Here is a 26,599-nt window from a genome sequence, read left to right on the forward strand (position 1 = left end):
TTATTAGAGAGGGTGGAGTAAAACCAGGAAGACCAAGCCAACCTAGGAAAGGAGGGTGCCGAAATCCAGTTGGATGGCATCTCAGTCCTGGAAGCTCACGCCAAAACCATCAATCATCTCATTGATAGAGAAAAAGAAGATACAGGAAAGCAAAGACAGGGGCAACTCTGTCACGCTTATGGTCTGTGGATGGTGGGACAGATCCGCCACAATCTCAACCAGATCCAACGCGGGGAAGTACCCGATTGGATAGACAGTTCACATTTGGCTCAGTTGGCTAACCAGAGGGGGACACTGGATAATTGTACTCTGAAGGGACTGACCCGAGTATACCCAGCAATTCCAGATTGCCAGATGGGTAGGAATATTGGGATAGGGATAGTCCTGATGATCCCTATAGCCACGCCGGACTCAGGGCCGTTCCCCCTGTACCAACTAGAGAATATCGGAGTAATACGGGAAAATGTCTCCATACGTTACTATCTGACCACCACCTCCGCCGTTCGTCGAAACAACATACTTATCGGAATTTCCCAAACAGAATGCAAGCAAAGGGGGGAGATCACAGTATGCCCTCACCCGGTAGGCCGAGATGAGCTAGACGAGTGCGGGTTTAACCGAACCGACGGGTGTGTACTAGAAATAGTGCCCGCACACAGGCACTTCGCGAGGGCAGGCTACGGAGGGAAGGGAAGACACTGCGTCTCTACCACAGAGCGTTCATACCGGTATAATGACCTGCAGTGCCCGATACCACAGCCAAACTTTTGCTTTGCGCCACTACGACCTGTCATGATCGGGCAAGCGCATATCACCCAGATTAGGCGCCGGAAGACCGAAGTTATTGATGTTACCGATCAGCTCCACGATCATTTGCAGGATTATGACGAGCCAGATCAGGTCCCTATCCCACATCCAACCGAAGTATTACGAGAATTGAGGCTCAGGGTGGGTCAATCGTAAAGCTCTACCACCAACTGCAAACTAAAATCAAAGTACTGGAAGAAGATATCGATGTAGACTTACAAAGTCAGAGTTGGTGGAGAAAGATCTGGGACTGGGGAATAAATGTGAACATCCATCCTTGGATTCGAATAATTTCACACATACTGGTCGGGATACAATTGATCTTAGCAGTAACATGGGACATAAAGGCCTGCCAGGCTTGCAGGCACCACGCACGACGATGAGGGACCCATGACCGGTCCCCAAATACTAAACAAGCCTGTCTAATAAAGGGGCAGGAGGATTTGGCCTTTGTTAATTTGATTTAAGCAACCGGGACTCCTGAAACCGCGTGACTGGCCAGCACGTTGAGGCAGGGAGTATCGGGCCGTGCACAAAATCTTAATAAAAGTAGGACTAGTCCCTTTACCGAAAGGAGGGAATTGTTGTAGGCATTAGGCACCTGCTGAATATATCTAACCTCATATAAGTTTAAAGTGGCCACATATAAAATGGCTGCCCAAGCATGATGGGAGCTCAGTTAGTCAAGTGATGAACTGGGGCTGACCGAGCAATGACCGAGCAATGACCCTGTGAGGCCAACTACCAGGAATGCCTTGGATACAAGATAATTATAACGAACCATTATAGTACACTGGTATAATCAGTGACTTCAAACCCCGAGGAACAGAGATAAGAGGAGAACCTGCCTCACATAACGAGGTCATTAATCAGCCCGAGCTGACAAAATTCTATTGGGTTAAAGAAACCTATATGTAATCTATAATCGTTATGATTGGATTGTGTCCAGCTGAAGTGGGCTGAGTAACTGTAAAGAACTATTGTAAAACATATAAATATCGATGCGTTTCTTTGTTCGTCGGAGAGAAGTGCCTGGATCCAGTCCTGAGGCTTCCTCCCCGCATGCGAAAATAAAGGCTGCATTGGCGTTGGAACCAACTCTGAGTGTTGAGTGATTCTTTGAAGAAAACATTCACGCTAACAGCACCGAAGCCACAGAATGTGACGGAATGGCGGTCGTTTTTGGAACTCTTGAACTACTTGGATAACTTCTTACCGGGTCTCAGCACACTGTTAGAACCACTACATGTCTTACGACAAAAAGGGAGAGAATGGGTTGGGAGCAAAAGCCAAGAAAATGCCTTTGTAAAAGTGAGAAAATTGTTATGCTCAAACAAATTGCTTGTGTTGTATGATACATGTAAGCGTTTGGTACTAGCATGTGATGCATTGTCATATGGCGCCAGGTGTGTATTGCAACAAGCTAATGATTTCTGGAAACTGCAACCGGTTGCTTATGCATCCAGGAGTCTGTCTAAGGCTGAGAGAGCCACAGCATGATTGAAAAAGAAGCGTTAGCGTGTGTCTGTGAGGTAAAGAAAATGTATCAATATCTGTTTGGGCTAAAATTCGAATTGGAAACTGACATAAGCAACAGATCCCTGTTTTCCGAGAGTAAAGGGATAAATAACAATGCATCGGCCCGCATCCAGAGATGGGCGCTCACGTTGTCCGCATACAACTATGCCATCCGCCACAGGCCAGGCACACAAAACTGCGCCGATGCTCTCAGTAGGGTGCCATTGCCCACCATGGGGGGGAAATGGCACAGCCCACAAATTTAGCCATGGTTATGGAAGCATTTAAGAGTGAGCAATCACCCGTCATGGCCCGGCAGATCAAAACCTGGACAAGCCAGGGCCCCTTATTATCTCTAGTCAGAAGCTGTGTGCTTCACGGGAGTTGGTCCAGTGTCCCAGTGGAAATGGAGGAAGAGATAAAGCCGTTCCAGCAGCGCAAAGATGAAATGTCTATACAGGCAGACTGCCTTCTGTGGGACAATCGAGTAGTGGTCCTCAAGGGCAGAGACACCTTCATTAATGACCTCCACAGTACCCACCCAGGCATCGTAATGATGAAAACGATAGCCAGATTCCACGTGTGGTGGCCCAGTGTCGATGCGGACTTAGAGTCATGCGTTCACAGATGTAATACATGCTCGCAGTTAAGCAATGTACTCAGGAAGGTGCTGCTAAGTTTATGGTCTTGGCCCTACAAACCATGGTCGAGGGTACACGTCAACTATGCAGGCCCGTTCTTGGGTAAAATGTTCCTTGTGGTTGTAGACGCGTACTCCAAGTGGATTGAATGTGAGATAATGTCGGCTAGCTCGTCCGCTGCCACTACTGAAAGCCTGCGGGCCATGTTTGCCACTCACGGTTTTCCCATGTCCTGGTGAGCGACAACGGGCCATGTTTTACCAGTGATGAGTTCAAAGAATTCATGACCCGTAACGGGATCAAACATGTCACATCTGCCCCGTTTAAACCAGTGACCAATGGTCAGGCAGAGAGAGCAGTGCAAACCATCAAGCAAGGCTTGAAGAGGTTAACTGAAGGCTCGCTGCAGACTTGCCTATCCCGAATCTACTTTGCGACCGCACAAGACCCCACTCGCTCACTGGGATCCCACCTGCTGAACTGCTCATGAAAAGAGCACTTAAGACAAGGCTCTCGTTAGCTCACTCTGATCTACATGAACAGGTAGAGAGGAGGCAGCTTCAACAAAGGGCACACCATGATAGCACAAATGTGTCACGCGAGATTGAAATCAATGATCCTGTATTTGTATTGAATTATGGACAAGGGCCCAGGTGGGTTCCCGGCACTGTCGTGGCCAAAGAGGGGAGCAGGGTGTTTCGGGTCAAACTTTCAAATGGACTCATTCACCGGAAACACTTGGACCAAATCAAACTCAGATTCACGGACTATCCTGAGCAACCCACCTTGGACACTAGCTTTTTTGATCCCCCAACGCAACCGGCATCACGATTGACCACGAAGCAGAACCCATCATCCACAGCAGCCCAGCAGGGCCCAACACACCAGGCAGCCCAGCAAAGCCAGCTGCACAGCAGCCCAGCAAGGGCCCAACAATTGATTCAACAACACCAACTTTCACAGCGAGACGATCAACCAGGGCAAGAAGGGCCCCAGATCGACTCACATTGTAAATAGTCACATGATAAACTTTGGGGGGGAGTGTTGTTATCGAAACATAGAAACATAGAAAATAGGTGCAGGAGTAGGCCATTCGGCCCTTCGAGCCTGCACCGCCATTCAATAAGATCATGGCTGATCATTCACCTCAGTACCCCTTTCCTACTTTCTCTCCATACTCCTTGATCCCTTTAGCCGTAAGGGCCATATCTAACTTCCTCTTGAATTTATCCAATGAACTGGCATCAACAACTCTCTACGGTAGGGAATTCCACAGGTTAACAACCCTCTGAGTCAAGAAGTTTCTCCTCATCTCAGTCCTAATTGGCTTACCCCTTATCCTTAGACTGTGTCCCCTGGTTCTGGACTTCCCCAACATCAGGAACACTCTTCCTGCATCTAACCTGTCCAGTCCCGTCAGAATTTTATATCTTTCTATGAGATCCGCTCTCATCCTTCTAAGCTCCAGTGAATACAGGCCCAGTCGATCCAGTCTCTCCTCATATGTCAGTCCTGCCATCCGGAAATCAATCAATCACGTGAACCTTCGCTGCACTCCCTCAATAGCAAGAATGTCCTTCCTCAGATTAGGAGACCAAACTGATAATTCCAGGAAAGGCCTCACCAAGGCCCTGTACAACTGCAGTAAGACCTCCCTGCTCCTATGCTCAAATCCTCTCGCTACGAAGGCCAACATACCATTTGTCTTCTTCACCGCCTGCCGTACCTGCATGCCAACATTCAATGATTGATGTAGCATGACATAGAAACAGAGAAACATAGAAAATAGGTGCAGGAGTAGGCCATTCAGCCCTTCGGGCCTGCACCACCATTCAATGAGTTCATGGCTGAACATGCAACTTCAGTACCCCATTCCTGCTTTCTCACCATATCCCTTGATCCCCCTAGTAGTAAGGACTACATCTAACTCCTTTTTGAATATATTTAGTGAATTGGCCTCAACAACTTTCTGTGGTAGAGAATTCCACAGGTTCACCACTGTCTGGGTGAAGAAGTTTCTCCTCATCTCGGTCCTAAATGGCTTACCCCTTATCCTTAGACTGTGACCCCTGGCTCTGGATTTCCCCAACATTGGGAACATTCTTCCTGCATCTAACCTGTCTAAACCCACCAGAATTTTAAACGTTTCTATGAGATCCCCTCTCATTCTTTTGACCTCCTGTTAATACAAACCCAGTTGATCCAGTCTTTCTTGATATGTCAGTCCCGCCATCCCGGGAATCAGTCTGGTGAACCTTCGCTGCACTTCCTCAATAGCAAGAATGTCCTTCCTCAAGTTGGGAGATCAAAACTGTACACAATACTCCAGGTGTGGCCTCACCAAGGCCCTGTACAACTGTAGTAACACCTCCCTGCCCCTGTACTCAAATCCCCTAGCTATGAAGGCCAACATGCCATTGGCTTTCTTAACCGCCTGCTGTACCTGCATGCCAACCTTCAATGACTGATGTACCATGACACCCAGGTCTCGTTGCACCTCCACTTTTCCTAATCTGTCACCATTCAGTTAATAGTCTGTCTCTCTGTTTTTACCTCCAAAGTGGATAACCTCACATTTATCCACATTATACTTCATCTGCCATGCATTTGCCCACTCAACTAACCTATCCAAGTCACTCTGCAGCCTCATGGCATCCTCCTCGCAGCTCACACTGCCACCCAACTTAGTGTCATCCGCAAATTTAGAGATACTACATTTAATCCCCTCGTCTAAATCACTAATGTACAATGTAAACAGCTGGGGCCCCAGCACAGAACCTTGCGGTACCCCACTAGTCACTACCTGCCATTCTGAAAAGTACCCATTTACTCCTACTCTTTGCTTCCTGTCTGCCAACCAGTTCTCAATCTACGTCAGCATACTACCCCCAATCCTATGTGCTTTAACTTTGCACATTAATCTCTTGTGTGGGACCTTGTTGAAAGCCTTCTGAAAGTCCAAATACACCACATCAACTGGTTCTCCCTTGTCCACTCTACCAGAAACATACTTAAAAAATTCCAGAAGATTTGTCAAGCATGATTTCCCTTTCACAAATCCATGCTGACTTGGACCTATCATGTCACCTCTTTCCAAATGCGCTGCTATGACATAATTGATTCCATCATTTTACCCACTATCGATGTCAGGCTGACCGGTCTATAATTCCATTTTCTCTCGCCCTCCGTTTTTAAAAAATGGAGTTACATTGGCTACCCTCCACTCCATAGGAACTGATCTAGAGTCAATGGAATGTTGGAAAATGACTGTCAATGCATCCGCTATTTCCAAGGCTACCTCATTACGTACTCTGGGATGCAGTCCATCAGGCCCTGGGGATTTATCTGCCTTCAATCCCATCAATTTCCCCAACACAATTTCCCGACCAATAAGGATTTCCCTCAGTTCCTCCTTCTTACTAGACCCTCTGACCCCTTTTATATCCGGAAGGTTGTTTGTCTCCTCCTTAGTGAATACCGAACCAAAGTACTTGTTCAATTGGTCCGCCATTTCTTTGTTCCCCGTTATGACTTCCCCTGATTCTGACTGCAAGGGACCTACGTTTGTCTTTACTAACCTTTTTCTCTTTACATATCTATAGAAGCTCTTGCAGTCCATCCTAATGGTCCCTGCAAGCTTCCTCTCGTATTCTATTTTCCCTGCCCTAATCAAACCCTTTATCCTCCTCTGCTGAGTTCTAAATTTCTCCCAGTCCCCGGGTTCGCTGCTATTTCTGGCCAATTTGTATGCCACTTCCTTGGCTTTAATACTGTCCCCGATTTCCCTTGATAGCCACGGTTGAGCCACCTTCCCTTTTTTATTTTTACGGCAGACAGGGATGTATAATTGTTGTAGTTCATCCATGCGGTCTCTAAATGTCTGCCATTGCCCATCCACTGTCAACCCCTTAAGTATCATTCGCCAATCTACCCTAGCCAATTCATGCTTCATACCTTCAAAGTTACTCTTCTTTAAGTTCTGTACCATGGTCTCTGAATTAACTGTTTCATTCTCCATCCTAATGCAGAATTCCACCATATTATGATCACTCTTCCCCAAGGGGCCTCGCACAACAAGATTGCTAATTAATCTTCTCTCATTACACAACACACAGTCTAAGATGGCCTCCCCCCTAGTTGATTCCTCGACATATTGGTCGAGAAAACCATCCCTTATGCACACCAGGAAATCCTCCTCCACCGTATTGCTTCCAGTTTGGTTAGCCCAATCTATGTGCATATTAAAGTCACCCATAACTGCTGCACCTTTATTGCACACATCCCTAATTTCCTGTTTGATGCCCTCCCCAACATCACTACTACTGTCTGGAGGTCTGTACACAACTCCCACTAACGTTTTTTGCCCAGGTCTCGTTGCACTTCCCCTTTTCCTAATCTGCCGTCATTCAGATAATATTCTGCCTTCATGTTTTTGCCCCAAAGTGGATAACCTCACATTTATCCACATTGTACTGCATCTGCCATGCATTTGCCCATTCACCTAACCTGTCCAAGTCACCCTGTTGCCTCTTAGCGTCCTCCTCACAGCCCACACTGCCACCCAGCTTAGTGTCATCTGCAAACTTGGAGATATTACACTCAATTCCTTCATCTAAATCATTAATGTATATTGTAAATAGCTGGGGTCCCAGCACTGAGCCCTGTGGCACCCCACTAGTCACAGCCTGCCTTTCTGAAGAGGCCCCATTTATCCCGACTCTCTGCTTTCTGTCTGCCAACCAGTTCTCTATCCACGTCAGTACATTACCCCCAATACCATGTGCTTTGATTTTGCACACCAATCTCTTGTGTGGGACCTTGTCAAAAGCCTTTTGAAAGACCAAATACACCACATCCACTGGTTCTCCTTTGTCCACTCTACCAGTTACAGCCTCAAAAAATTCTAACAGATTTGTCAAGCTTGATTTCCCTTTCATAAATCCATGCTGACTTGGACCGATCCTGTCACTGCTTTCCAAATGCACTGCTATTTCATCTTTAATAAGTGATTCCAACATTTTCCCCACTACTGATGTTGGCTAACTGGTCTATAATTACTCATTTTCTCTCTCCCTCCTTTTTTAAAAAGTGGTGTTACATTAGCTACCCTCCAGTCCATCGGAACTGATCCAGAGTCGATAGACTGTTGGAAAATGATCACCAATACATCCACTATTTCTAGGGCCACTTCCTTAAGTACTCTGGGATGCAGACTATCAGGCCCCGGGGATTTATCGGCCTTCAATCCCATCAATTTCCCAAACACAATTTCCCGCCTCATAAGGATTTCCTTCAGTTCCTCCTTCTCACTCGACCCTCAGTCCCCTAGTATTTCCGGAAGGTTATTTGTGTCTTCTTTTGTGAAGACAGAACCAAAGTATTTGTTCAATTGGTCTGCCATTTCTTTGTTCCCCACTATAAATTCACCTGAATCTGACTGCAAGGGACCTACGTTTGTCTTCACTAATCTTTTTCTCTTCACATATTTATAGAAGCTTTTGCAGTCAGTTTTTATGTTCCCTGCAAGTTTACTCTCGTATTCTAATTTCCCCCTCTTAATTAAACCCTTAGTCCTCCTCTGCTGAATTCTAAATTCCTCCCAGTCCTCAGGTTTGCTGCTTTTTCTGGCCAATTTATATGCCTCTTCCTTGGATTGAACACTATCCTTAATTTCCCTTGTTAGCCACGGTTGAGCCACCTTCAACGTTTTATTTTTACTCCAGACAGGGATGTACAATTGTTGAAGTTCACCCATGTGATCTTTAAATGTTTGCCATTGCCTTTCCACCGTCAACCCTTTAATTATCATTTGCCAGTCTATTCTAGCCAATTTACGTCTCATACCATCAAAGTTACCTTTCCTTAAGTTCAGGATCCTAGTCTCTGAATTAACTCTGTCACTCTCCATCTTAATAAAGAATTCTACCATATTATTGTCACTCATTCCCACAGGGCCTCGCACAACAAGATTGCTAATTAGTCCTTTCTCATTGCACATCACCCAGTCTTGGATGGCCAGCCCTCGAGTTGGTTCCTCGACATATTGGTCCAGAAAACCATCCCCAATATACTCCAGGAAATCCTCCTCCACCGCATTGCTACCAGTTTGGTTAGCCCAATCAGTGTGTAGATTAAAGTCGCCCATGATAACTGCTGTACCTTTATTGCACACATCCCTTATTTCTTGTTTGATGCTGTCCCCAACTTCACTACTACTGTTTGGTGGGCTGTACACAACTCCCACTATTGTTCTCTGCCCTTTGGATTCCGCAACTTCACCCATACCGACTCCACATCATCCAGGCTAATGTCCCTCCTTACCATTGCATCAATTTCCTCTTTTACCCCACCTCCTTTTCTTCTCTGCCTATCCTCCCTAAATATTGAATACCCCTGGATGTTGAGTTCCCAGCCTTGGTCACCCTGGAGCCATGCTTCCATGATGTCAATTACATCATATCCGTTAATTGCTGTCTGCGCAGTTAATTCGTCCACCTTATTCCGAATACTACTCGCATTGAGGCACAGAGCCTTCAGAATTTTTCTGTAATGTGGCCCATTTTGTTTTTTGCCTTGGGTTTCTCTGCCCTCCACTTTTACTATTCTCCTTTCTATCTTTTGCTTCTGCCTCCATTTTATTTCCCTCTGTTTCCCTGCATAGGTTCCCATCCCCCTGCCATGTTAATTTAACTCCTCCCCAACAACACTAGCAAACACTCCCCCTAGGACATTGGTACCGGTCCTGCCTAGGTGCAGACCGTCCGGTTTGTACTGGTCCCACCTACCGCAGAACTGGTTCCAATGTCCCAGGAATTTGAATCCCTCCCTCTTGCACCACTCCTCAAGCCACGTATTCATCTGAGCTATCCTGTGATTCCTACTCTGACTAGCACATGGCACTGGTAGCAATCCTGAGATTACTACCTTTGAGGTCTTACTTTTTAATTTAGCTCCTAGCTCCCTAAATTCGTCTCGTAGGATCTCATTCTCTTTTTTACCTATATCGTTGGTACCTATATGCACCACGACAACTGGCTGTTCCCTCTCCCTTTTCAGAATGTCCTGCACTGGCTCCGAGACATCCTTGACCCTTGCACCAGGGAGGCAATATACTATCCTGGAGTCTCGGTTGTGGCCGCAGAAATGTCTATCTATTCCTCTTACAATCGAATGCCCTCTCACCATAGCTATCCCACTCTTTTTCCTGCCTCCTGTGCAGCAGAGCCACCCATGGTGCCATGAACTTGGTTGCTGCTGCTCCCCCCTGATGAGTCATCCCCCTCAACAGTACCCAAAGCGGTGTATCTGTTTTGTAGGGGGATGACCGCAGGAGACCCTTGCACTACCTTCCTTGCACTGCTCTTCCTGCTGGTCACCCATTTACTATCTGGCTGTGCACCCTTTACCTGCGGTGAGATCAACTTGCTAAACATGCTATTCACGTCATTCTCAGCATCGTGCATGCTCCAGAGTGAATCCACCCACAGCTGCAGTGCCGCAATGCAGTCCGTCAGGAGCTGCAGGCGGATACACTTCCCGCACATGTAGTCGTCAGGGACACCGGAAGTGTCCCTGACTTCCCACATAGTACAGGAGGAGCATAACACATGTCCGAGCTGTCCTGCCATGACTTAACCTTTGCTTCCACTCTAAAAATGAGTTCTCAGGTGACTGAACAGTCCAATACGGGAATTACAGACTCTGTCACATGTGGGACAGACAGTGGTTGAAGGAAAGAGTGGGTGGGGAGTCTGGTTTGCTGCACGTTCCTTCCACTGTCTGCGCTTGTTTTCTGCATGCTCTTGGCGATGAGACTCGAGGTGCTCAATGCCCTTCTGGATGCTCTTCCTCCACTTAGGGCGGTCTTGGGTCAGGGTTTCCCAGGTGTCTTTGGGGATGTTTCACTTTATTAAGGAGGCCTTGCGGGTGTTCTTGAAATGTTTCTTCTGCCCACCTGGGGCTCGCTTGCCGTGTAGGAGTTCCGAGTAGTTCGCTTGCTTTGGGAGTCTCGTGTTGGGCATGCGGACGATGTGGCCTGAGCGAGAACACTGACGTCGATGCATCTATCCTCCCAATGGATTTGCAGGATCTTGCGGAGGCAGTGCTGGTGGTACTTCTCCAGTGCTTTGAGATGTCTACTGTATATGATCCACGTCTCTGAGCCATATAGGAGGGCGGGTAAGACTATTGCCCTGTAGACTATAAGCTTGGTGGCAGATTTGAGGTCTTGGTCTTCAAACACGCTCTTTCTCAAGGGACCGAAGGCTGTGCTGGCACATTGGACGTAGTGTTGAACCTCGTCGTCAATGTCTGCCCTTGCTGATAGTAGGCTCCCGAGGTATGGAAAATGGTCCACTTTGTCCAAGGCCAAGCCATTGATTTTGATGACCGGGGGCCCAGTGCTGTGTGGTGGGGTCAGGTTGATGGAGGATCTTTGTCTTCCGGATGTTTAGTGTAAGGCCCATGCTTTCGTACGCCTTGGTGAAGGTGTTGACAATGGCTTGGAGTTCGGCCTCTGAGTGTGCGCAGACGCAAGCGGCATCCGTGTACTGTAGTTCGATGACAGAGGATGGGACGACCTTGGATCTAGCCTGGCGGCAACAAAGGTTGAACAGGTTCCCATTGGTTCTCTAGTTTAGCTCCACTCCAGCGGGGAGCTTGTTGAAAGTGAGATGGAGCATTGCAGCAAAGAAGATCGAGAAGGGCGTTGAGACGATGACGCTGCCCTGCTTGACCCCAGTACGGATATGGATTGGGTCTGTGGTGGATCCATTGGTCTGCATGTCGTCGTGGAGCAGGCGGAGGATGGTGACAAACTTTTGGGGGCAGCCGAAACGGAGGAGGACGCTCCATAATCCGTCACGGTTAACAGTGTCAAAGGCCTTTGTGAGGTTAAAGAAGGCCATGTACAAGGGTTGGTGCCGTTCTCTGCATTTCTCTTGTAGTTGTTGCGCAGTGAAGATCATGTCCCTTAGTGTACGGAATCCGCATTGTGACTCTGGGAGGAGCTGTTCAGCTGCAGGGAGAAGACGGTTGAGGAGGATTCTAGCTATGACTTTCCCAGTGGTTGATAACAGGGAGATTCCTCTGTAGTCACCGCAGACGGACTTGTCCCCTTTTTTGAAGATGGTCACGATTATGGCATCTCTGAGATCTCCCGGCATGCTCTCTTCCTTCCAGATAAGAGGGATGAGGTCATGCATTTGTGCCAATAGCACTTCTCCGCCATACTTTAGTGCGTCAGCGGGGATTCCATCTGCTCCTGATGCCTTGTTGTTCTTGAGATGACGGATGGCCTTTTCTGCCTTGTGCAGGGCTGGGTTTTGCTGAGATGGTGGCGGGTAGCATGCTGCAAGATGGAGCCAAGGACACTCATCTCTCCCCCAATCTCTCCCCACCCCCGCAACTGTTTAAGTCCCCTTGCCCTAATCGTGGGTGCATTTCCTACCCGTAAAGTGTATCCCTTACCTCTAAAAGCCGTGCTGCAAGGGCAGCTACCTGGGCCCAATGCCCATTCCCCAACCATGCTCACCACTGGTTCCTGCTCATCACACCAAGCACAGAGCCACACATATGTGAGGTAAGTGTTATTAATCAACATCACTCACTTCAGAACATCTCATCAGCAGAAACAAGTGATCTGATCGTAGGAATAAAAGAGAACGCATTGGCAGTACTCTCAGCAGCTCTCGCTTCCAGCATCGCTGCTCCACACCTCCAGTCAGGATTTTAAAAAAATAATTTTCAGGACGTGGGCATCACTGTCAAAGCAAACATTTATTGCCCATTCCTAGTTTCCCTTGATAAGATGGTGGTGAGATTTCTTCTTGAAGTGTTGCAGTCCATGTTGTGAAGGTACTCCCACGGTGATGTTATGTAGGGAATTTTGACCCAGCAGTGACGCAGGAACTGGGATACACGTCCAAGTCTGGAAGGTGTGAGACTTGGAGGGGATCTAAAGTAATGTGGATTACTGAGGCAGATCCCGACCTGAAGGCCACAGCATTGCTGCCAACAGAGGGAGCTGGGTATTCACCTGGTGTGCTCTCACTGAAGGAGTTAGCAGCACTGCCTGTTCATTTCATTCCCCGCTGGCAGATTTGCCAATGGTGGTCACGAACAGCAGAACAAACACTGCAATAGAAATTCTACTGATACCCTTACATCTTCATCCAGCTTTGTCCACTCCAAATTAATTAGTTCAAACTGTATCCGTTTGAAGATTTCTTCGAGGGCCTCGCAGCTCTCATAGTCCAACTTTATACCTGGAAAATAAATATCTTCAGTTTTATTAGAGATACAAATAATAGACTTCTATAAAATACTGTTCAATTGAAAACAAACTCCCATGAGAAATCTTGAAGCCCAAGCTCCCATTGCTAAACAAGAGCAATAAACTAATGTCAGTTAGTGCAATATCCAAGGCAGGTTTACACACACAACAAAATGAATGATAACTGATCTAAGCCATTGCACTTTGTACATCTCACTTGTTGTCAGACAGATCTGTATCCCTTTATCTAGGATGGATTCAAACTCAGACTCCAGGGATGAAAGGAAATATGACTGAGTTTTAATGGGGAAGGCAGGGGTAGCTCCATGGTGGGTAGGAAACCCGGAAGAACGGGTTTCTAGCAGGCCCTGTGGAATGTAACGGCAGGGCCTGATTTGCATGGGAAGCCTCTGTTTTCCACCCGCAGCCAGCCAGACTAAGAGGCTGGCTTGCTCCAGGCGGGTAGAAAGGAGGGAGGGAGGGAACATGTGGGGGCTGGAGGGTGGCCAGAGTTATAGGGGAGGGGGCGGCGAAAGCGATCGGCGGACGGAACTGGCATGGGGGGGTGGGAGGGTGAGAGTGAACATAAGAACATAAGAAATAGGAACAGGAGTAATCCCATTTGGCCCCTCAAGCCTGCTCCGCCATTCAATAAGATCATGGCTGATCTGATCATGGACTCAGCTCCACTTCCCTGCCCGTTCACCATAACCCTTTACTCCCTTGTCGCTCAAAAATCTGTCTCTCTCCGCCTTAAATATATTCAATGACTCAGCCTCCACAGCTCTCTGGGGCAGAGAATTTCATAGACTTATAACCCTCTGAGAGAAGAAATTTCTCCTCATCTCAGTTTTAAATCGCCGGTCCCTTATTCTGAGACTATGTCCCCCAGTTTTAGTTTCCCCTATGAGTGGAAATATCCTCTCTGCATCCACCTTGTCGTTATCTTATATGTTTCAATAAGATCACCTCTCATTCTTCTGAACGCGAATGTGTATAGGCCCAACCTACTAAACCTATCTTCGTAAGTCAACCTCCTCATCTCTGGAATCAACCTAGTGAACCTTCTCTGAACAGCCTCCAATTCAAATATATCCTTCCTTAAATACGGAGACCAAAACTGGATGCAGTACTCCAGCTGTGGCCTTACCAATACTCTGTACAGTTATAGCAGGACTTCTCTGCTTTTATACTCTATTCCCTTTGCAATAAAGGCCAACATTCCATTTGCCTTCCTGATTACTTGCTGTACCTACATACTAACTTTTTGCATTTCATGCACAAGGGCCCTCAGGTCCCTCCGTACTGCAGCACTTCGCAATTTTTCTTCATTTAAATTATAATTTGCTTTTCTATTATTTCTGCCGAAGTGAATAACTTCACATTTTACCACATTCTACTCCATCTGCCAAATTTTTGCCTACTCACTTAGCCTGTCTATGGGCTAGAACCTCCACTTTTTTTGCATGCTTAATGCCCACTTAATGCCCAGTTTACCGCTAAAATGACATATAAGCCCCAAGTTTCGACATGATTTGCTCCTGATTTTTAGGAGCAACTGGTGTAGAACGGACTATCTTAGAAATCGGAATTCTCACCATTTAGTTTGCTCCAGTTCTAGTCAGTTAGAACAGTTTCACTTTGGAACATAATTTTTTTTTCAAAAGGGGGCGTGTCCGGCCACTTACGCCTGTTTTCAAAGTTTTGTCAGTGAAAACTTACTCCAAACCAACTTAGAATGGAGTAAGTGAAGATTTTTGTGTGCTCAAAAAAACCTTGTCTACACTTTAGAAAATCAGGCGTAGGTTACAAATCAGGCGTAGGGAATGGGGGGGTTTAAAGGGAAGTTTACAAACATTAAACACTTCAGTTTTACAAATAAAGAGCCATCATCAATAATAAATGATAAAAACATCAATAAATCAACCAATAAATCAATCAAAAAAAATTAATCAGAAATATATATATTTTTTTAAATCAATAAATAAAACATTTTCTACTTACCGACTGCAGCACCGGGATGCCCCCCCCCACCCAGTGTGTCTCTGTCAGTGTCTCTATCTCTCTGTCTGTCTGTCTGTGTGTGTCTCTCATTCTCTGTCTGTCAGTGTCTGTGTTTCTGACAGCGAGGGGAGGGGGAGGAGAGGGGTAGAGGGAGAGAGGGGGGAGCAGAGGGAGGGAAGGGGGAGGGGGGAGAAGGGGGGGAGGGAGAAGGGGGGGAAAAAGGGGGGAGCGGGGGGGAGGAGGAGAAGGGGCGAGGGGGAGAAGGGAGGAGGAGGAGAAGGGGGGGGAAAGGAGAAGGGGGTTAAAGGAGAAGGGGAGGGAGGCTGAAAGGAGAAGGGGGAGGGAGGCTGAACGGACCGGGACTTCGGGCAGGGCCCGTCCCCAGCACCAGATTTACAGGTAGGTGGTGTTGGGTCGGGTCGGGGTGAGCGCAGGTCGGGGGCTGGTGGGAGGGAGGTCGGTTCGGTTCGGGTCGGGGGGAGGGAGGGAGAGGGAGGTCAGGTCGCGTCCAGTCGGGGGGGAGGGGAAGCGGGTGTCAGGTCGGGTCCAGTCCGGGGGGTCGGGTCGGGTCCGGTCTGGTCCAGGGGCGGGGGGCGGGAAGCGGGAGTCGAGTCGGGTCCAGTCCGGGGGGTCAGGTCGGGTCGGGTCCAGTCCAGGGGCGGGGGAAGCGGGAGTCGGGTCGGTGTCGGGGTCGGGTCGGGTTGGGTCCAGGGGCAGGGGGGGCGGGGGGGAAGCGGGAGTCGGGTCGGTATCGGGGTCGGGGTCGGGTCGGGTTCGGTCCTGGGGCGGGGTGGGGGGTGGGGGGGAAGCGGGAGTCGGGTCGGGTCCAGTCCGGGGGGTCGGGTTGGGTCCAGTCCGGGGGCGGGGCGGGGGGGGGGAGGAAGCGGGAGTCGGGTCGGTGTCGGTCCGGTCCGGAGGCGGGGGGCGGGAAGCGGGAGTCGAATCGGGTCGGGAGGAAGCAGGAGCTGACCGTGGGAGGAGCCTTATTCACGCAGCCCCAGTGAGGCCATTCAGCCAGGGCTAGGGGCTGCATGCTTCGGCCCCTCCCACACAGTTTTGGGCGCCTGGAGCTACTGCACATGCGCGCCCACTGTAGCGCGCATGTGCAGAGGTCCCGGCATTGTTTTCAGCGCAGGGACCTGGCTCCGCCCCCTACAGCTCCTGCTGCGCTGCGCCGAGCTGCAAACAACCTGCAGGGAGCTGGAGAATCTGGAAGTTTTTTTTAGGCGCACTTTGTGGCGTGAAAAACGGGCGTCCAGGTTGGGACTGCGCCGTTCTAGGCGCGACTCAAAACTTGGGCCCGTAATGTCCATATATCGCCCATTTTGGCACAAAATGGAAACTGACAGGCCTTTATTGGAAACTTATCGCCGAGTGTTACTTTCCCTATGTGCTTAACGCTGGGAAAAACATTACTGCCCGCTCACCTTTTGGGGGCAGAATCATCATAATGGACGAATTCAACGCGGATAATATCGCCCAGCATTACTTTCCGCACGGAATTAACACTGCGATGCAATAATACCGCCTGCCCACTTTTTTCCGGCGTAAAGAGCACATTTGGCGAAACTAACGCCCAGGAGATCGCCCAGCGTCACTTTCACCACCTCGCACACATATCGCCCACAATATCACTTGCCAAAAAAAACGCCCAGAAAAAGTGGAACTGTTCTGAACGAACGCTAGCGGTGTGGCTAGCATTTTTAAAATCACATGTCGCTTCATTCAAAAGCCTGCCTCAACTTCAGGGGAGTTCTTCTCAGGTGAAGTGAACATCTCAACAGACATATTTTCAGATTCTGGACTCTTGGGGGTTTAATCCAGGTGTATTTTAGTGAGGAAATCATTGCTTATGATCAATTGCTATTATACTTTCAATGCAATGGGACCAGCAAACAATAACTGTGCTTAAGGAGCGCTTCAGATGTCTTGACTATTCAGGAGGGGAGCTACAATACAACCCTGAGCAAGTAGCTAATTTCATGGTCCTGTGCTCGATGCTGCACAACCTGGCTATCAGGACGGGCCAAGAATTGCCCGAAGGCACTGATGCTTCTCCTCATGAGAGAGAGAAAGAGGACGACGAGGAGCTGGACGCTGACCAAGGGCCAGAAAATAAGGCTGGCTATGCAACCATACCCACAAACCCCTCCAGACCACAGGAAAGGGCCCGTGATGGCTACATAGCTGCAAGACTCTTACGTGAGGAGCTGATATCTGAACGATTTGCCTGAAAGAGCGTTGATGTGAGTGACAATGCTGATACACTGCTGTGTGTGTGCAGCTCAGACATCAATGGTACCCATCACTTTAATGCCAGTTAAAGTTTACGTTGATTGATGTTAAGTTATATTCAACCCTTTCATGGTAAGGAATCACCAGTGGGTAACGGTGCAGCTATCTGAGACAATGCGCAACAAGGTTATGAGATTATGTTTAATAACAAAAATTTTATACCAACTTTGGTCTGAAATCATAAGTATCACAGGCAGTAACACACAACCCCCACCCACACCATACTTTTTCCACCATTGACATCAATCAAATGTTCAACATGTCCAGCAACACAAAATAGAAAGGCAAAGCAGGAGGGTGGTCCCCATACATTACAACAAATTGCATACACCCAGATGGAGATATAACGCAGCCATCATCTGCGGACATGCACCTCACTTTCCTTTCCCCCTCCCCTTCTTCTCCCCACCTCTACCCCTTCCCCTCCTCGCTCCATGGCTCCTGACCGAGGAGCTCCTCATTGGGGGGTATGAAGGCAGGTGAGGTCGTTGCACGGGTACGGGAGCGGGGGGGAGCCAAGGGGGCAACATTCTCTGATGCAGAAGCAGGATCTTGGTCCTTGCTCTCATCTGTCGTTCACAGTGGTGGTGCAGGGTGGAGTACCGCACTCGAGGACCACTGGGAGGCCTGTGCCAGCAGTGTTCCTGGCTATCGCATCCAGGGCCTCCGTCATCTGCAGAATGTACTCGGTCATGATGACCAGCTGTCGGGATATGTCCCCCAATGCTTCAATGAGCTGGTCACCAATGTCTACAGTCCTCCTGGACAACTGTACCATCTCTCGCTCTCATGTGGCGCTCGTGGAACAGACCTGCCACGTCCACGAGACCTCTGCGGGGTCGGCGCCGTCCTGGGAACAAATGGGGTGCCCTGTGGCGAGGTGCTTGGGGCCGGTACCTCCAGAGTGGAGGCAGGAATGACCGGAGGACCACTAGATGGCCTTGGGGTGGAATGGCTTCTGGAGCGTGCGATGCAGGTTCTTCGAAGTCCGCACTCTCATCCATGGAGAACAGACCCAGCTGATGGACGGGCGGGAATCGGAGCTCCTCAGCACCAGATAAAGGATCATCCATCAACTCCTGCCTTCTGGCCTCTGTGGTCTTGCCTTGGAACGCGCAGTTGGCTGAACTGCAAAAGACAAATGAGGTTATTAGAGGAGAAGGGGATGCTAGGGTCACAAGGTGAGTCCAGCGCTACATACAGCATATGCACGACAAAAGCACCACTGCTCTCAAAACATCGCAGACATCACATTTCCTGACCATCAACAAATTTGCATTCCAATGATTTTCATTAGGCCATCATTATTTCTAGTACAATTTTACAAATCATCTATCATATATGATTGTTTGGATATGAGTGGGTGTGGCATCTATTGATTTCACATCACGCAATGGTGTAAGCTTTACTCGCGTGGCATCACTTCAGGGTCTGCAGATGTGTCCGTGGCTATCTGGGGGTGCTTCCCCACGAGTGTGAGCACCCTCTCCTCCATATCTGTGATGTCGCTGGGGTCTGATGGCCACCCACCCGTTCGTCTCTGCACAGACCTCGTCGTCGATAGCTTCTTCTGTAAACATAAGAACATAAGAAATAGGAGCAGGAGTAGGCCATATGGCCCCTCAAGCCTGCTCCGCCATTTAATACGATCATGGCTGATTCAATCATGGACTCAGCTCCACTTCCTTGCCCACTCTCCATATCCCCTTATTCCAATATCGTTTAAGAAACTGTCTATTTCTGTCTTAAATTTATTCAATGTTCCAGCCCTCTGAGACAGCGAATTCCACAGATCCCCCCTCTGAGAGAAGAAATTTCTCCTCATCTGTGTTTTAAATGGGCGGCCCCTAATTTTAGTGGAAACATCCTCTCTGCAAGCCCCCTCATAATCTTATACGTTTCGATAAGATCACCTCTCACTCTTCTGAATTCCAATGAGGAGGCCCAACCTACTCAACCTTTCCTCATAAGTCAACCCCTTCATCTCTGGAATCAACCTTGTGAACCTACTCTGAACTGCCTCCAAAGCAAGTATATCCTTTCATAAGTATGGAAACCAAAACTGGACGCAGCATTCCAGGTGTGGCCTCACCAATACCTTGTACAACTGTAGCAAAGACTTCCCTGTTTTTATACTCCATCCCCTTTGCAATAAAGCCCAAGATTCCATTGGCCTTCCTGATCACTTGCTATACCTGCATACTAACCTTTTGTGTTTCATGCACAAGTACTCCCAGGTCCCAATGTACTGCAGCACTTTGCAATCTTTCTCCATTTAAATAATAACTTGCTCTTTGATTTTTCCTGCCAAAGTGCATGACCTCACATTTTCCAACATTATATTCCATCTGCCAAATTTTTGCCCACTCATGTAGCCTGTCCACGTCCTTTTGCCTATGTTTTGTGTTCTCCTCACACATTGCTTTTCCTCCCATCTTTGTATCATCGGCAAACTTGGCTACGTTACACTCAGTCCCTTCCTCCAAGTCGTTAATATAGATTGTAAATAGTTGGGGTCCCAGCACTGATCCTTGCGGCACCCCACCGGTTACTGATTGCCAACCCGAGAAAAGATGACAGGATGACATGGCATGAGATCATTGCGTGATATTATTGCTAGGTACTGTCACAGAGATTGATACAACACATAACCGACAGATGTAATTATGATTATTTTGAAAATTATCATTCTTTACCTAAAGACGTGCACCGTGACCGCAGGCTTTGAGTAAAACATTCCCTGTAAAAGTGAAAGACCTCACATCTGATGATAGTCACTCATGACTGCTACAAATTAAATTATATAAATACATAAATACATGTAAATCAATGTAATACTTACTCTTGCGGATCCCATAAGGTTGTTCCATCGTTTGCGGCATTGGTTGCCCTCACGAATCTCATTGGTCGCCGACGAGACCACCTCTGCTATCATGGTTATATCTTCTGGTAGGCCTTTGGGGTGGGCTTCCCATGCCCTCCCTGTGTCAAATGACCCCAGCGTGACTCGACCTCCTGCAGGAGGGAGGCATTTGCCTCGTCCAAGAACCTCCTGGCTCTTTTGTGGCCTCCAATGTGCTCCTCTCCCACCTCACTGCTCTCTCCAGCATCAGTCTCCACAGCGTGCTGTGATGCCTCCTCCTCTCCCTCCATTACAGGGCAAATTCGGTCAAATATGTGGCTGCTAATGGCTACTTTTTGTTTGCCTACTCGCTGTGAAGCTCTAAAGTCTCCCTCCTTCCTCCCAAAGCAGCCACACCACGCCCAACCACACCTTCAGTCCCTCTGAGCTCCCTCTCTCTCTGTCTCCTCTTCTGCACATGTCATGGTGACCCTTGACCTCCAGAATCACGGGAATCGAGCGTTGCCATGCCATTGCTAAGGACGGCCACACTTTACGGCAGAAGGTCAAAAAAATGTAACGGTACCGCCCATTTGATATCGCTCACGGTAACGCCCATTTTCAAAAAATGTAAACTAGATGTTTTGAGAATGGGCGAGAAGCCGACGATCTGAAAACCCTTTTTTGCCACCCACGCTGGAAATAACACCCATTTTTGGGCAATAAGCACAAAAGTGGAGGTTCTAGCCCCAAGAGTGTAAGCAAGTCTTCCTCAATGCCGAGGGACTGCCTATGATGATGATGATGACTGTGGATGCTGGAATCTGAACGAAAACAGAAAATGCTAGAAATCTCAGCGGGTCAGGCAGCATTTGTGGAGAGATGATGAAACATCAGTCAGTTTTTCTCTCCACAGATGCTGCCTGACACGCAGAGATTTCCAGCTTTTTCTGTTTTTAGTATTGTTATTGTAATGTTCTGCATCAAATAGTTGCTATTTTGTTTTCTTTATTCTTTTGTAAAAACCTTCAGTTAAGTGGATAGACTGGAGAAGCTGGGGTTGTTCTCTTTAGAGCAGAGAAGGTTGAGAGGAGATTTGATAGAGGTGTTCAACATCATGAGGGGTCTGGACATAGTAGATAGAGAGAAACTCTTCCTATTGGCAGAAAGGTCGAGAACCAGAGAACACAGATTTGTGATTGGCAGAAGAACTAAAGACGACATGAGGAAAAATGTTTTTACGCAGCAAGTGATTAGGATCTGGAATGAACTGTCTGAACGGCTGGTGGAGACAGATTCAAGTATGGCTTTCAAAAGGAAAAACATTTGCAGCGCTATGAGGAAAGGGCGGGGGAGTAGGACTAGCTGAAGTGTTCTTGCATAGAGCCGGCATGAGCTCGATGGGCCGAACCACCTCCTTCTGTGCTGTAACCATTCTATGATTCTATGAACCTAGCTTAAGGAGATGAAGCTGCTTCACCTCAACCAAATGTACATTTGCTAGTGCCGATAGAATTGTTGTAGGACATTCAGTCGAGTAGAATCGCCTTTACTTCCTAAAGTGGATGGGCATCGCCTCTCTATAATTGATAATGGAAAGTCGAGGGTAATTGAAAGACCCCAAGGCTGCGAGGCAGAGACCCATAGAAGTTTACAGTACAGATGGAGACCATTTGACAAAATATGTCTGTATCAGCTCTTTGTTAAAACATTCAAAAATGAGTTAGCTGTCCTAATCTCTATCTTCCTCTATTTTAAATGTTTCTATTCGTCCTTTAAATTATGTAACCACTCCTTGTGCCTCAACTACTCCCTGTGACAAAGGATTCCATGCTCAAACAACTCATTGCATATGAGAAGATTCTTCCATCCTTTCTTCACTCTCTTCGTGTTGATTTTAAATTGATGATCCCTGATCAATCCCAATAAAAGTAAATATTACTTTCCTATTCACCTTATCAAAACCTTCATTATTTTAATCTATTAAAGCTCATCTTATCCATCTCTGCTCCACTGGAAATAACCCCAGTGTCTGAAGTCTCTTCTCACAACGATAGTTTTCCATCTATGCTATCAACCTGAGGAATTTACACTGTATACTCTCAATGTTTTTCATGTGCCTTTTGATAATGGGGTAAAACTGCACTTAGTACTCTAACTGTCAATGCCTTGTAGGAATATGGGAACAGGGGTAGGCCATTCAGCCCCTCAAGCCTGTTCCGCCATTCAATGAGATCATGGCTGATCTGCAACCTAGCTCCATATACCCACCTTTGGCCCATATCCCTTAATCCCTTTGGTTAACAAAAAGCTTTTAATCTCTCTCGCTCTTTCATTGTACAATGAAATTAAAGTAACAACGAAACAAATAACAATACAAACATTGTGTTGTCTTATTCACCAAAAAATAGAGATAAAATTCAAATTCGAAAAGAGACATTACTGGGAAGACAGCACAAGGAAGTGACAATGCGTGCAAGGCTTTGCCCACAATTTCTGGCACATAATTAGGGGGAGCGGGCAGAGCGCAAATACCTTTTTTTTGGTGTGAAACGAGGCACACAAGATTTTGCGCCCAGGCGGAATTTTTGGCAATGGTTTTGCGGCGGCGCTAAAACATAGCACCCGCCCGCTGTTTTTACCGCTTGGATGACGTAAATCGTCGTATATCGCTGCACTAGTGCCCTGGGCGGAACTTTCGAACATATCGCTTGATTTAGCGTCAGCCCGAGCAAAAAGCAGTCGGACCCAGGGTGCACCAGGTGTTCATGGCGCCATCTTGGAAGCGGAGGACAATGTCGGAGTTCTGAGTGATTAAAAGCATTGGGAGAATGCTGCTTTAATGCATATTTTTGATTGTGAAGTTTATGTGAGTTTATAGTCTGTTTTAAAGGACATTTAGGATATTTTAAAAATGGGGGCCATATTATGTAAGCCATTAATCATGGCTGCGACATTGATATGGCATCGAGCTGGAAGAAGGCTTATTGATGATCATTTTCAACGTAATTGAATATGTCGCAGACATATAAACATAGAAACATAGAAAATAGGTGCAGGAGTAGGCCATTCGGCCCTTCGAGCCTGCACCACCATTCAATAAGATCATGGCTGATCATTCCCTCAGTACCCCTTTCCTACTTTCTCTCCATACCCCTTGATCCCCTTCGCCGTAAGGGCCATATCTAACTCCCTCTTGAAAATATCCAATGAACTGGCATCAACAACTCTCTGCTGCAGGGAATTCCATAGGTTAACAACTCTCTGAGTGAAGAACTTTCTCCTCATCTCAGTCCTAAATGGCCTACCCCGTATCCTAAGACTGTGTCCCCTGGTTCTGGACTTCCCCAACATCGGGAACAATCTACCCGCATCTAACCTGTCCCGTCCCGTCAGAATCTTGTATGTTTCTATGAGATCCACTCTCATCCTTCTAAACTCCAATGTATAAAGGCCCAGTTGATCCAGTCTCTCCTCGTATGTCAGTCCAGCCATCCCGGGAATCAGTCTGGTGAACCTTCGCTGCACTCCCTCAATAGCAAGAATGTCCTTCCTCAGATTAGGAGACCAAAACTGAATACAATATTCCAGGTGAGGCCTCAACTGCAGTAAGACCTCCCTGCTCCTATATTAAAATCCCCTAGCTATGAAGGCCAACATACCATTTGCCTTCTTCACCGCCTGCTGTATCTGTATGCAAACTTTTAATGACTGTTAAACCATGACACCCAGGTCTCGTTGCACCTCCCCTTGTGCTAATCTGCCACCATTCAGATAATATTCTGTCTTTGTGTTTTTGCCCCTAATGTGGTTAACCTCACATTTATCCACATTATTCTGCATCTGTCATGCATTTGCCCACTCACCTAACCTGTCCAAGTCATCCTGCAGCCTCTTAGTGTCCCCCTCACAGCTCACACCGCCACCCAGTTTAGTGTCATCTGCAAACTTGGAGATATTACACTCAATTCCTTCATCCAAATCATTGATGTATATTGTAAAGAGCTGGGGTCCCAGCACTGAGCCCTGCGGCACTCCACTAGTCACTGCCTGCCATTCTGAAAAGGACCCGTTTATCCCGACTCTCTGCTTCCTGTCTGCCAACCAGTTCTCTATCCACGTCAGTATATTACCCCCAATACCATGTGCTTTGATTTTGCAAATCAATCTCTTGTGTGGGACCTTGTCAAAAGCTATTTGAAAGTCCAAATACACCACATCCACTGGTTCTCCCTTGTCCACTCTACCAGTTACATCCTCAAAAAATTCCAAAAGATTTGTCAAGCATGATTTCCCCTTCATAAATCCATGCTGACTTGGACTGATCCTGTCACTGGTTTCTAAATGCGCTGCTATTTCATCGTTAATAATTGATTCCAACATTTTCCCCACCACTGATGTCAAGCTAACCGGTCTATAATTACCCACTTTCTCTCTCCCTCCCTTTTTAAAAAGTGGTGTTACATTAGCTACCCTCCAGTCCATAGGAACTGATCCAGAGTCGCTAGACCGTTGGAAAATGATCACCAATGCATCCAATATTTCTAGGGCCACTTCCTTAAGTACTCTGGGATGCAGACTATCAGGCCCCGGGGATTTTTCGGCCTTCAATCCCATCAATTTCCCTAACACAATTTCCCTCCTAATAAGGATATCCTTCAGTTCCTCCTTCTCCCGAGATCCGTGGTCCCCGAGTACTTCCGGAAGGTTATTTGTGTCTTCCTTCGTGAAGACTGAACCAAAGTATTTGTTCAATAGGTCTGCCGTTTCTTTGTTCCCCACTATAAATTCACCTGAATCCGACTGCAAGGGGCCTACATTTGTCTTCACTAATCTTTTTCTCTTCACCTATCTATAGAAGCTTTTGCAGTCATTTTTTATGTTCACGGTAAGCTTCTTCTCGTACTCTATTTTCCCCCTCCTAATTAAACCCTTTGTCCTCCTCTGCTGAATTCTAAATTTCTCCCAGTCCTCAGGTTTGCTGCTTTTTCTGGCCAATTTATATGCCTCTTCCTTGCATTTAACCCTATCCTTAATTTCCCTTGTTAGCCACGGTTGAGCCACCTTCCCTGTTTTATTTTTACTCGAGACAGGGATGTACAATTGCTCAAGTTCATCCATGTGATCTTTAAATGTTTGCCATTGCCTATCCACTGTCAACCCTTTAAGTATCATTTGCCAGTCTATTCTAGCCAATTCACGCCTCAAACCATTGAAGTTACCTTTCCTTAAGTTCAGGACCCTAGTTTCTGAATTAACTGTGTCACTCTCCATCCTAATAAAGAATTCTACCATATTATGGACACTTTTCCCCAAGGGGTCTCGCACAACAAGATTCCTAATTAATCCTTTCTCATTACACATCACCCAGTCTAGGATGGCCAGCTCCCTGGTTGGTTCCTCGACATATTCTCGAAAGCCATGGTCTAGAAAGCTATTCCTAATACACTCCAGGAAATCCTCCTCCACTGCATTGCTACCAGTTTGGTTAGCCCAATCAATATATAGATTAAAGTCACCCATGATAACTGCTGTACCTTTATTGCATGCATCCCTTATTTCTTGTTTGATGCTGTCCCCAACCTTACTACTACTGTTTGGTGGTCTGTACACAACTCCCACTAGGGTTTTCTGCCCCTTGGTATTCCGTAGCTCCACCCAGACCGATTCCACATCATCCAAGTTAATGTCCTTTCTTACTATTGCATTAATTTCCTCTTTAACCAGCAATGCCACCCCGCCTCCTTTTCTTTTCTGTCTATCCTTCCTGAATGTTGAATACACCTGAATGTTGAGTTCCCAGCCTTAGTCACCCTGGAGCCATGTCTCCATGATGCCAACTACATCATAGCCGTTAATTGCTATCTGCGCAGTTAATTTGTCCACCTTATTACGAATACTGCTCGCATTGATGCACAGAGCCTTCAGGCTTGTCTTTCTAACACACTTTGCCTCTTTAGAAGTTTGCTGTAATGTGGCCCTTTTTTATTTTTGCCTTAGGTTTCTCTGCCCTACACTTTTAATTTTCTTCTTTCTATCTTTTGCTTTTGCCCCCATTCTACTTCCCTCTGTCTCCCTACATAGGTTCCCATCCCCCTGCCATAATAGTTTAACTCTTCCCCAACCACACTAGCAAACACTCCCCCTAGGACATTGGTACCGGTCCTGTCCAGGTGCAGACCGTCCAGTTTGTACTGGTCCCACCTCCCCCAGAACCGG

At 47.3% G+C, this 26,599-nt stretch overlaps 1 protein-coding gene across 1 annotated transcript in view; it reads right to left on the bottom strand.

Moving 5' to 3' along the window:
• Positions 1 to 26,599, bottom strand: part of LOC139262374 (protein phosphatase 1 regulatory subunit 37) — a 374,617-nt gene that overhangs the window by 244,775 nt on the left and 103,243 nt on the right. The window contains exon 6 of the mRNA XM_070877559.1: positions 13,131 to 13,231. Coding sequence (XP_070733660.1) covers positions 13,131 to 13,231 — 101 coding nt within the window. The remainder of the gene's footprint in view (positions 1 to 13,130; positions 13,232 to 26,599) is intronic.

Source organism: Pristiophorus japonicus, chromosome 4 (assembly GCF_044704955.1).
Source record: "Pristiophorus japonicus isolate sPriJap1 chromosome 4, sPriJap1.hap1, whole genome shotgun sequence".
Taxonomy (NCBI): Eukaryota; Metazoa; Chordata; class Chondrichthyes; family Pristiophoridae; genus Pristiophorus; species Pristiophorus japonicus.